General features: G+C 40.2%; 1 protein-coding gene across 14 annotated transcripts in view; it reads right to left on the minus strand.

The window, feature by feature from the left end:
* Positions 1–13,242, minus strand: part of LOC122227036 (BEN domain-containing protein 5) — a 1,450,833-nt gene that overhangs the window by 542,674 nt on the left and 894,917 nt on the right. Inside the window, exon 1 of one of the 14 annotated variants that reach the window (XM_042951170.1) lies at positions 7,315–7,390. The exons of 12 other annotated variants lie outside the window; for them this stretch is intronic. Coding sequence is in view for 1 of the 2 variants with exons in the window: in XM_042951166.1 (XP_042807100.1) it covers positions 7,315–7,333 (19 nt within the window). In the remaining variant the exon portion in view is untranslated. Of the gene's footprint in view, positions 1–7,314; positions 7,391–13,242 lie in introns of those variants that run through there. One more of the 14 variants, XM_042951166.1, reaches the window with a different exon arrangement.

Genomic DNA, 13,242 nt, shown 5'->3' on the forward strand with positions numbered 1-13,242 from the left:
GCTCAGGAAATAGAAGGCATCATCTGTTGATTTTTATTCTTAAATAGGGCTTGTTTCAGATGTCCTTGCTACCTTTCCACTTAAGAATTGCTTTGCCTTCATCTCTCACACCCAGAGCCTGAAAGGAGTCTTTGCTTTCTCCCCTCTGGGTCCTGACCCATCATTCTTTATTCCTCAAGACAAAGGCACTTGTCATGCCAAAGGCCCCTACCCTCCAAATGTATTTCTTTGTCTTAGCATAGAAAAGGAAACAAAGGCCAAAAGTTTATTGTTTGTTGGTTGGTTGGTTGTTTTATGCCTCCAATAGAGGAGAAACCACTCCCCAGGTCTAAGGCACTCTAAAACCCAAAGCAGGGGCAGAGGAGTTGGAGATAGGAAACCTGAAACCTTCAATCCATGCTAAGCACAATCTTTCCATAGGGAAGCTGTCAGTAAAGGAGGTTAGATTTAGGGGAAACAGTATTGTCATAAGTAATATCATTATTTCAATTTTAGAAGGTAAGAGACTAGATCAAAGTCAAACCATATTTTTATTGAGAGGAGGACCATAGGGGCAGGTGTCAATGATGCTAATCTATAAGATGTGCTCAACATAACTGAAAGTATAATAAGGTGATGGAACACATTGCATGTAACAGAACTATCTACCCTCTAACTCTTTATCTTAAGATAAAGAATGATGTTCTGAATGTGAAACTCAGTAAATGGGGAGCAAAAGACTTAGGAAGCAAGTCTAAGAATAGGTTTGTTGGGCTAATTTTCTCAGGTTCACTTTGCAGCTTTGGCCATTTCTTTATCCAAAAATTCTGTGAGTTCAGGCTTAGATGGCCTTATTGTTCTTCCTCACTTGAGTTACCTCACCAAACTTGCCTCTAACTTTCCAATTATTTCCTTGAGCCTCATTTTCCTCATCTTAAAAAAAGGGAACTATGATATTTTAAGGCTATTACAAAGAATAAGAAAACAGATATAGAGCATCTAGACTATTACTTAGGTAATAAATGGTAGTTGTCATTATCAATTCTGTTTGTTGTTTTTCTTTCTGGCATCGTCATCAGATTACCTTGCAATCGTCTATTTTCATATCTGTCTTTCCCATTAGACAGTGAACAACTTAAGGGCACGCAGTTCACATCTGTTAACCTCTGCATTATCACCGCTTAGCACAGGTCTTAGCACAGAGAATACTCTAACATTTGTCAAAAGAATGAAAAAGGAAATGACTCTCTCCTTCTCTGAACACTTCTCTGACTGCCCAAATGCTTCCGGCCACCTGAATGGCACTTGCAGTTTATTCTGCAGATGAGAGCGGTAAAGAAGGCCCTTTGTAAAGCTGACCTTTAGGTTTTGGCTTCACTTGGGCATTTTTTCCTTCTTTTGCTCTTATTTCACAGGCAGAGAGATGGTATGAGACATCAAGGGAAAAGACATCAAATCCTGGAGAGCTTAGATGCAATTTGCACCTCCACAAATTGCCCTGAGGACCTTAAGTCGCAACTAATTATCACCAGTAATTAGAACTGCTTTTCAGAGAGGCAGATATAGTGTCCTGTAGGGAACACCCCATGTTCCTCAAAGAGAAATTCAGATGGGACAGATGTCACTCCCTTCCCAGCATCCTGGGATGTTGATGAGGGGGCTCCAGTAGGCTTCAGTGACTGACCCAGAGACTTACTGCCTGGACTAACAAGATACTACTGACAAGGACAACAGAATGCATCTTGAAAGTGTTCTGAAATTTTAAAAGTGCTTTTACTGCCAACATCTTACTAGATTCTCAGACCAATCCTATGACAGAAATAAGATCCATGCATTTGTTGTACACCTACCATTTGCAATTTATTCTGCTAACCATAGAAAATACATTAGTAAACCACCCCGTAAAATACTTGTCTTTGCAGAATTTGAAGATTTCATGCAAGAAGCAGTAGGCAGTATGTCAGTACAGACCAATGTGATCAGTATTATAATAAAAATATAGGTAATTATGTTAAAAAAATATATATATCCCCATGCCATAAAAATGGTTATGTGACCTGGTAACTTGGAGGAGATAGCATTTGATCGTCACAGCAAATGCATGTAGTAATACCTTCAGTGTAAGAATAAGGAAACTGAAGCTTACAAAAGTTGCTTGTGGCTACATGGTAAATAGAGAAGTCAAAATCAAAACCTAAGGCCTTCAACTTCAAATCTCTGGCTTGTTCTAAGAGAGCACCTCTTTTCAATATTGAATTTGCCTCTATAGCTTTTTCACAACTGTTCATCTAGCACATGCTTGAATGCCTTTAGTGACAAAATGTTTATCACCTCAGAAGGCATCCCATTTAGCTGTTGGGTAGAACTCATTTTTTTAAATGTTCTTCCTTAGCAGAAATAGCAATGAGGAGAATTATTGTGCTTAGAGAGAGGACAGGGAGGGCATGGGCATAACTGTGGATACAGAAAGTTTGACTTTCCAGATAGTTTTGAGCTAGACAGGAAACAAGAAGTCTGGCTAAAGTGAAAAGTATAGAATAGACTAAGAGTAGATGAGGATGTGGAAAACCAGAATTCTCATACATTGCTCATAGGAGTATCACCTGGTAGTACTGGTAGTATTTATAATGTGAAACATACGTGTGGTAGGCTGCAGAATGTCAGACTCTCCAAGGATGTCCACATCCTAATCCCTGGAAACTATAAATGTTACCTTAGATGGCAAAACAGACTTTGCAGATGTGATTAAATTGGGATCTTGAGAAGGGGAGACCGTTCTGGATTATCTGGGAGCGCCTGATATAATCACAGGGGTTCTTATAAGGGAGAAGGCAATGTAAAGATAGAAGCAAAGAAGGATTTGAAAAATGCTATGCTGCTGGCTTTGATAATGGAGGAAGGAGCCATGAGCCAAAGAAGGCAAGGAATGTAGCTCTAGAAGCTAGAAAAGGCAAGGAGACAGATTTTACACTGGAGTCTCCAGAAGGAACCAGCCCTGTCAACACCTTAATTTTAACCCCATAAGACCCATTTTGAACTTCTTACTGCCAGAACTGCAAGATGATAAACTTTTATTTCTTTAAGCCATGAAGTTTGTGCTAATTTGTTACAGCAGTGACAGGAAACTAATACAATAAATATATTCAAATGCCGACTAAATCTACTCTTACATCCCCAATAGAATACATGCATATGTGCACCAAAAGACATATACAGTAATATTCTACAATACTACTTGTAATATACACAAATAGAAAGTACCCAAGTGCCGTCAACAGTATAATGGATAAATAAATTGTGGGACTAAGTCAGGATAGTGGTCATCCTTGGGCAATGGAGCACAAAGGGTGCTTCTGAGATGCTGGTAATGTTCTGTTTCCTGATTGGGGGTACTGGTTACATAGGCGTATTCACACTGAAAATTCATCAAGCCATATTATTTACAATATGTGCACTTTGAAGAGTATATACTGTACTTTAATAAAAAGCTTAAAAACAAACCAAAGTTCAACGTGCTGATGCACCTGGATGGACCCTCCGGAGGTCACCCATGAATGTCACGAGGTTAACAGGCATTTGCCTAGGGTCCATTGTTTGAAAATGAGAAAGCCTTTGACTCTAAGCAAAAATTTAACAAGATGTGCTACTTTTAGGCTTCCGGAAATATCTTTCATGCCTGTTATTTAGGAACATTCCTACTATGGACTTCCTGATTCTATGGACATATTATTCCACCTGGTTGAAAAATTCAGCATGCTGTGTGCTGTGATGGAGTTATATGATTGTTTCTGCAAGGACAAGGTAGCTCTGTCATGGTGAAGCAAGATGGGTCTGGGAGACCGAGATGTGGATTTGAATTCTGGCTCTGTCACTGATTTGATAGACTATGACAAGTCACTTCATTCCAAGATCACCTGTAAAATGAGTGGCTATAAGATTAACTATAATCTGTAAGAATTAAACGTGATATGTGAATACCTCCAGCTCCTTGCCTGGCACCTACAGAAGTTCAGCATACATGCATTATATCTGACCAAGGAGGAAGATTTCACCAAGGAATGCATATGGAGGGGAAGAGGTGGAGTTATGTCTGATTATATCTGAGCCCTGGTTGTCTGGACAAGGAAGACACAAGGCTACAGTAAAAAAGTCCCAAAGACTGAGCTGGATTAGACCAGGGCTGGAGCTGCCTGAGATGTGAGAATAGATATGATCCAAGAATGGAAAAATGCCAGAAAAGTAACATCACTTATCATATCTAAAGAGAAAAATTGTGGTGTAGTTACGGCAATAGTTCAGAAAGCAGGGATTCCAAGAGGCATATAAGGAATGGAGCATTGGATAGGTTAAGGTGAAGGTTTCAGGACACAGGCTGTAAACAGATCTCTAGGGCTAGAAGTCCACTAGCTGAATAATATAAGGGTGGCCAGACTTTAAAAGAGCACTGCTGGACTGAAGAAGCTGGGCTTTGAAGGGTTTGAGCAGGAGACTTCCTTAGCTAAATCTTTCCTAGGTGAGGCTAGGGCTTGGGGCACACTGCCTCTCTCCCGTGGATGGCTTTCGGCATTTGCAGATTAAACAAAAGTTCAAAAATCTATTTTGATACCTGGCAATGTGCTACCCAATGGTTTTCTGTTGTGTTCTATGACCTTTCTGCTGTGTGTCTGTTTTGCTATTGATTTTAATTACGGAATATAATTTCCAGCATGAGGACTCAGACAGCTCCCTCCGGCAGGCCAAGCTCTTGCCAGGGCCTCCCAGAGGAAGGCAAATGGAAAGCAGTATGGCTTAAAGCTACGTGCTATTCCTTACAAAGGACACAATGGATTCTTTTCATATAAATGTCACTGCTGTGGTCTGATGCTTCTCCGCCATCCCACTAAGCATGAAGGGGGAATGGGATGTGGGAACAGAAATACTGCCCAGCTGCTGGGCTCATTTCAGCTAAGAACAAAGGAACTTGCAAAGCACAGCCTGAAACCACGTATATGATGTGCCTAAACTATGAAGAGGCAGCCAGTTTCCCAGAAGTTTAGGTCTGAACACAATACTAGCGGCTAGGGAGCACGCATGCACATGTGTGTGCACACACACACACACACACACTTATTTTACCCTCTTGAGGTAAAGTGCATGGTGCAAAACATCATGGAGACTTCAGCTCTAGTCTCAGCTGGGATAGGACATTACACACTTATGGGATCATAAGCAAATCAACGTTTCAGGCCCTCAATTGTCTAACTGCAAAATATGATGATCTGATGCAATAACTGTCTCCTCTGTGCCAGGCATTGTGTGATGTGGCTTCACTTAATAATTAGAATGACTCTACGAGGAAAACATTATTCTCCAAGTTCCTCATTATAGGAAGTGTCCCTTTTATTGCACTTAACATTCCTTACTATAATTCATTTATGTAATGCCTGCCTCTCACTCTAGATTGTGACACCTTCAGGACAAAAGTGTCCCTAGTGTCAGGACCTGCCAGAGTAAAGTACACATAAGAAGAATAGAGGTTGATCAAGATTAAAGTCTAGCTGACTGCTAATTTCACTAAAACACAATCCAGGAGGAGAATGTTGTGAAAATGCCTCCTTGTACTTTGGCTTCTTTGATACCAGACCAGCAAGGCTCTCTTTTACTTACACACACACACACACACACACACACAGTCACTCTAGAGTGTGAGTAGGAACAGTGCAGGGTCTTTTGGGCAAAATCAGAGCTAAGAGTGTTGGGAAATGGGTGCAGTTTGAGGGGACTTTGTTCATGGACCCAGGAAGCAGAAACTGAAATGGATATTAGCACTCAAGATGTGTAAGGAGTGCCCTTGGGTTCAATGCCTATGGAAGGGAAGGGATGGAAGGAAGAGTGGATAGAGGGAAAAATGAGTTGTGATGCAAGCCCAAGGGCAGCCTCAGCTCTATGGAGCTAGAATTGTATTTGAAAGTTGTTCCAAGTTGGGCCTCCATGAATCAGTCATTGGATGTGGAACTCCCAGGAAGGGGCATAACCTTAGTGTAGGATGTAGCTTATAGTTAATGGCTATCAGTTGAAAACACTCCTAAGGGATGGGGCAATAAGTCTTCCTTGAATGGGAATATGGTTGGTGCATCATAATGTCCATCACAGATCTAAGGTCACCAAGTTCAAACTGGCAATGGGTCAAGAGGTATATGCTCCAACAAGACTGAAGAGATGGTAGAAAGGGAGAGGAAAGCATATGCAAGGGTAGAAGTCAGGTCAGGCAGCCTGGGGTCCTGGAGGCTGCACAATGGGGCCAGGGATCATACAAGTCACAGTTGACAACAGGCCAAGTCTAGGGAATCAGACAATGTTCTCAGGGTAGGCAGGGTTCATCTGACATAGCAGGCATGGTTTCAAAATCAGCAGCTAGGAGAGCTCCAGGAAATGTGAAGAAGGGATTGGGAAAAGGAAGAAACTATTTATTGAGTTCCTACTCTGTGCTAGGCATTCTATACAGTTTATCTCCGTTCATCTTAGAATTACAAGTTAGGATGTTATATTCTTCAAGTTACAGAAGAGGATGCTGAGGCTTAGATTTTAGTAAGATATCTTTTTTAAAAAAAGATGTTTACTTATTTATTGAGGGGTGGGGGGGGGGGGGGAAGGAGAGCAGGGGAGGAGCAGAGAGAGAAAAGAGAGAGAATTCCAAGCAACCTGATCCAGGGCACAATCCCATGAACTATGAGATCATTGCCTGAGCTGAAATCAAGAATTGGATGCTTAACCTACTGAGACACCCAGGCGCCCCTCAGTAAGATGTCTTAATTAGTGAGTGCTAGAGCTGACATTGAAGTCTAAATTGCTGTTTATGAGGAGGGAAAGTGCTGGGACCCAGGGCAGTGAGAGCTTCTGATGTGTATGAGCTTCCCAGTGACCAACTGAAGGAAGACCCAGGAGCCTACAGGTTTTGTGTGACCTTGGGTGAATCATGCATCTACGGGTCTTTTCTAATTTTTCAAGTGAAGAGTGAAATGAATGACCTCTAAGATACTTAAATTTTTTTAATGTTTATTTTTGAGAGAGACAGAGCGAGCATGAGTGGAGGAGGCCAGAAAGAGAGGGAGACACAAAATCCAAGCAGGCTTCAGGCTCTGAGCTGTCAGCACAGACTGCACAGAGCCTGACATAGGGCTAGAACTCACAAACCACAAGATCATGACCTGAGCGGAAGTGGGACGCTTAACCGACTGAGCCACCCAAGCAGTCCTAAGATACTTTTAATTCTAAATATATATCAAAATGTGAATCTAACAATACTAGCATATGCTTCCAAATGAGACTATTTTATACAGTAGTCCTTGCCCTTACCTTCAGTTTCACTTTCCATGGTTTTAGTTACCTGCTGTTAACTGCAGAATGGAAGAAGATGATCCTCCTGATGCATGGTCAGAAGGTCAAAAGTGGCCTAATGCTATGTCACAATAGTTACATCATGCACATTACTTCATCACACCACATAGGCATTTCATCATCTCACATCATCACAATTCAGTACAATTCAGGCACACCTCATTTTATTGTGCTTCACTATATGGCACTACACATATGTTTGTTTTATAAATTGAAGGTTTGTGGCAGCCCTGTATCAAGCCAGTCTACTGATGCCATTTTCCAACAGCATTTGCTCACTTTGTGTCTCTTAGTCATATTTTGGCAATTCTTGAAATATTTAAAACTTTTGATTATTATTGTTTTTCTTATAATGATCTGTGATCTTTGATGTTACTATTGTAATTGTTTTGGGTTCCATGGACTGTGCCCATAAAAGATAACAAACTTGATAAATGTGTGTGTTCTGAGTAATCCACTGATCAGCTGTACCTCCGTACCCCTCTTTCCTCAGGCCTCCCTATTCTCTGAGACACAACAATATTGAAATTAGGCCCTAAAATTGCCTCTAAGTGTTCAAGTGAGAGGAAGAGTTGCATGTCTGTCACTTTAAATCAAAAGCCAAAGATAAGTATGTTAAGTGACAAAGGCATATCTAAAACCAAGATAGGCCTAAAGCTAGGTCTCTTGCACCAAACAGTTAAGTTGTGAATGCAAAGGAAAAATTCTTAAAAAAAATTAAAAGTGCTATTCCAGTAAACATATATATGATAAGAAAATGAAATAGCCTTATTGCTGTTACTGAGAAAGTTTTAGTGGTCTGGATAAAAGATCAAACTGGCCACAACATTCCCTCAAGCCAAAGCCTAATCCAGAGCAAGGCTCTATTTTTCTAATTCTTTTCAAGTCTATGAAGGCTGAGAGAGGTGAGGAAACTGCAGAAGAAAAGTTGGAAGCTAGCAGAGGCTGTTCATGAGGTTTAACATGGAAGTTCAAGGTGAAGCATCCAGTGCTGATATAGAAATTGCAGTAAGTTATCCAGAAGATCTTGCTAAATCATTAATGAAGGTGGCTACACCAAACAACAGATTTTCAATGTAGACAAAACAGTCTTATACTGGAAGATGCCATCTAGCACTTTCATAGGTGGAGAGGGGAAGTCAATGCCTGGTATCAGTTTCAAAGGACAGGCTGATTCTCTTGTTAGAAGCTAATGCAGCTGGTGACTTTAAGTTGAAGCCAGTGCTTATTTAACATTCTGACAATCCTAGGGCCCTTAAGAATTATGCTAAATCCACTCTTCCTATGCTTTTTAAATGGAACAATAAAGTCTGGATAACAGCATATCTGTTTACAACATGGTTTACTGAATATGCTCACTACTGAGACCTCCTGCTCAGAAAAAATATTCCTTTCAAAGCATTACTTCTTATTGACAGTGTGTCTGGTCACTCAAGAGCTCTTATGGAGACGTACAACGAGATTAATGTTGTCTCCATGACTGCTAACACAACATCCATTCTGTAGCCCATGGATCAAATAGAAATTTCAAATTTTGAGTCTTATTATTTAAGACATCCATTTCATGGGGCTTTAGCTGCCATAAGTAGTGATTCCTCTGATGGACCTGGGCAAAAGAAATTGAAAACATGGAAAGAATTCACCATTTTTGATGACATTAAGAACATTCAGGAATTATGGGAAGAGGTCAAAATACCAACATTTGCAGGAGTTTGGAAGACACTGATTTTAACCCTCATGGATGACTTTGAGGGGTTCAAGATTACAGTGGAGGAAGTAACTGCAGATGTGGTGGAAATAGCAAGAGAACTAGAATCAGAAGTGGAGACTGAAGATGTGACTGAGTTACTGCATTCTCATGATGAAATTTGAACAGATGAGATGTTTCTTATGGATGAGCAAAGAAAGTGGTTTCTTGAGATAAAATCTACTCCTGATGAAGATGCTGTGAAGACTGTTCAAATGACAACAAAAGATTCAGAATATCACATAAATTTATTTGATTAAACAGTGGCTGGGTTTGATATCTACTCCTGTTTTGAAAGAAGTTCTAGTGTAGGTAAAATGTTATCAAACTATATCACACACTACAGAGAAATTGTTCATGAAAGAGTCACTCGATGCAGCAAACTTATCTTATTTTAAGAATTTGCCACAACCACCCCAGCCTTCAGCAACCACCATCCTGATCAATCAGCAGCCATCAACATGGAGGCAAGATCCTTCACCAGCAAAAAGACTGTAACTTGCTGAACGCTCAGATGATGGTAAACATTTTTACCAATAAAATATTTTTAAATTAAGGTCTGTTTTTCTTTAGACATGATGCTATTGCACATTTAACAGATGACAGTATAGTGTAAAAATAAGTTTAATGTGCACTGGGACAATAAAAATTCATTTGGCTCACTTTATTGTGAATATTTGCTTTACTGCAGTAGTCCAAAACCCAATCTGTAATATCTCCAAGGTATGCCTATATAATAAGATATTTTGAGAGAAAGACAGAGAGAGAGAGAGAGACCACATTCAAATAATTTTTATTATAGCATATTGTTATAATTGTTCTATTTTATATTAGTTATTGTTGTTAATCTCTTACTGTGCCTAATTTATACATTAAAATTTATCAGATATGTGGGCACCTGGGGGGCTCAGTTGGTTAAGCATCCAACCTCGGCTCAGGTCATGATCTCAAGGTACGTGGATTTGAGTCCCGCCTCAGGCCCTGTGCTGACAGCTGGAGCCTGAAGCCTGCCTGCTTCGGATTTTGTATGTCCCTCTCTCTCTGCCTCTCCCCTGCTCGCACTCTGTCTCTCTTATCTCTCTCTCTCTCTCTCAAAACTAAATAAACATTAAAAAAAATTTAAAAATTATCAGATGTGGAGTTTGGTGAGTTCTTTATACTAGCCCTTTATACTAACCCTTTGTCCGATATGTCATTTGCAAACATCTTTTCCCATTCCGTTGGTTGCTTTTTAGTTTTGTTGATTGTTTCCTTTGCAGTGCAGAAGGTTTTTATCTTCATGAGGTCCCAATAGTTCATTTTTGCTTTTAATTCCCTTGCCTTAGGGGATGTGTCAAGTAAGAAATTGCTGCGGCTGAGTTCAGAGAGGTTTTTCCTTGCTTTCTCCTCTAGTGTTTTGATGGTTTCCTGTCTCACGATCAGATCCTTTATCCATTTTGAGTTTATTTTTGTGAATGGTATAAGAAAGTGGTCTAGTTTCATTCTTCTGCATGTTGCTGTCCAGTTCTCCCAGCACCATTTGTTAAAGAGACTGTCTTTTTTCCATTGGATATTCTTTCCCGCTTTGTCAAAGATTAGTTGGCCATACTTTTGTGGGTCCAGTTCTGGAGTCTCTATTCTATTCCATTGGTCTATGTGTCTGTTTTTGTGCCAATACCATGCTGTCTTGATGATTATCACTTTGTAGTAGAGGCTAAAGTCTGGGATTGTGTAATCCAGTGAAGAAATGGGCAGAAGACATGAATAGACACTTCTCTAAAGAAGACATCCATATGGCCAATAGGCACATGAAAAGATGCTCAACGTCACTCCTCATCAGGGAAATACAAATCAAAACCACACTGAGTTATCACCTCACGCCAGTCAGAGTGGCTAAAATGAACAAATCAGGAAACTATAGATGCTGGAGAGAATGTGGAGAAACGGGAACCCTCTTGCACTGTTGGTGGGAATGCAAACTGGTGCAGCCGCTCTGGAAAACAGTGTGGAGGTTCCTCAAAAATTAAAAATAGATCTACCCTATCGCACTGCTAGGAATTTACCCAAGGGATACAGGAGTGCTGATGCACAGGGGCACTTGTACCCCAATGTTTATAGCAGCACTTTCAACAATAGCCAAATGATGGAAAGAACCTCAATGTCCATCAACTGATGAATGGATAAAGAAATTGTGGTTTATGTACACAACGGAATACTACTTAGCAATGAGAAAGAATGAAATATGGCCTTTTGTAGCAATGTGGATGGAACTGAAGAGTGTTATGCTAAGTGAAATAAGTCCTACAGAGAAAGACAGATACCATGTGTTTTCACTCTTCCGTGGATCCTGAGAAACTTAACAGAAGACCATGGGGGAGGGGAAGGGAAAAAAAGTTAGAGAGGGAGAGAGCCAAAACATAAGAGACTCTTAAAAACAGAATAAACTGAGGGTTGATGGGGGGTGGGAGGGAGGGGAAAGTGGGTGATAGGCACTGGGGAGAGCACCTGTTGGGATGAGCAATGGGTGTTGTATGGAAACCAATTTGACAATAATTTCATATTAAAAAAATTATCAGATATGCATGTATAGGGAAAAACATAATATTTACAGAGTTTGTTACTATATCCATGGTTTCAGGCACCCACTGGGGATCTTGGAATGTATCTCCCATGGACAAGGAGCAACTACTATATAGGATAATGACTGAAAGCATGAATTTCAGAGTCTGAGAGACCAGAGTTCAAATCCTGACTCCTGGCAATGTGAAAGTTTATGTGTGTATGTCTGTTTGAGGTGAGATATTTTAAAAACATTTAAAAAAGTATGAGAGAAACAGCTCAAAGGGTGTTCTATTTTCAATTTAGGACTTATAAAACAGATTTCCTCTAGGCTGCCCCTGTAACAACAACTTAGTTCCTGTGGGATATGAACAAGAATTAGGTATTCCCATATTTACCCATGAGAAGACTTAGCAGTTAACTGAGAATGTGGCTGGGAGATTGCTAATGAGAGGTCCTCATGGCAGGGCAAACTATTTGTAAGAGATCATATGAGACTGTGTCCTCCAGAGAGGACATTAAGGTCCTGATCAACCCAGAGAGAAAGAGAGAGGGACCACAAAGAGCATCAACAATAAGCTTTATAAGCAGATGCTACTATGAGCTGACTGTTTGTGTCCCCCTCAAAATTAATATGCTGAAGCCATAATCCCCAACGTGATAATATTTGGAAGTGGGGCATTTGTGAGGAAATTAAGGCATGAGTATAGAGCCCTCATGAATAGCATTAGTGTTCTTATAAGAGGAGACATGAGAAAGATGATCTCTGTCTCCAACATGTGAACACATGGCAAGATAGTAGCCTCCTGAAAAATCAGGAAGGAGGCTCTCACCAAAAACTAAATCAGCTAGCACCTTGATATTGGGCTTCTAGCCTCCAGGACTGTAAGAGAAAACAAACAAACAAACAAACAAACAAACAAACAAACAAACAAACAGTTTTCTGTTTAAGCCACCCAGTCTATGGTACTTGTTATAGCAGCCCAGGTTAACTACAGCAGATGACATTAGAAAGGCTGGTACACCTCGGTGGTCTTCTGTCTGTGCAGCAACCCAGACCAGCCATTTCAGAGCCAAGATCAAGGAGAATCTACCTCATGGATCCAAAACACAAGTGTCCCTTTTTGCCACAAGATCAGTATTACCAGATATTGCTTTTGAAGGGGGGAGAGCAGAAGGGGAGGGAAGTAGAACCTGAAAGACCAGATAATTTTACCTAAAGAGCAATACATACATAGAGGGGCAGTTTGGTTATGGCACAGGACCAAGTTTACTGATCTGGAATAAAATTTGGTTACTGTTATTTATTTTTTTTCAAACTTTCTAGCACATAGAACTCCTGTGGAAGACTAAAGATGTTTTACATAAAGGAAGATACTACAACTTGTCTATGAGCTGTGAATAAAATTTCTGGACCCACTACAATAATATAAAATATTAACATTTGACTCATGTTTTATATTTATATTTTTACAGCATTATTCACTGATGTATCTCTAATGCCAGTACAGTTATTAATACATAGTAGGATATTAGTACGTAGACACACACACTCACACACACACACACACACACACACACTGGAATATTACTTGGCAATC

Source organism: Panthera leo, chromosome C1 (genome assembly GCF_018350215.1).
Source record: "Panthera leo isolate Ple1 chromosome C1, P.leo_Ple1_pat1.1, whole genome shotgun sequence".
In the NCBI taxonomy this organism is placed as follows: Eukaryota; Metazoa; Chordata; class Mammalia; order Carnivora; family Felidae; genus Panthera; species Panthera leo.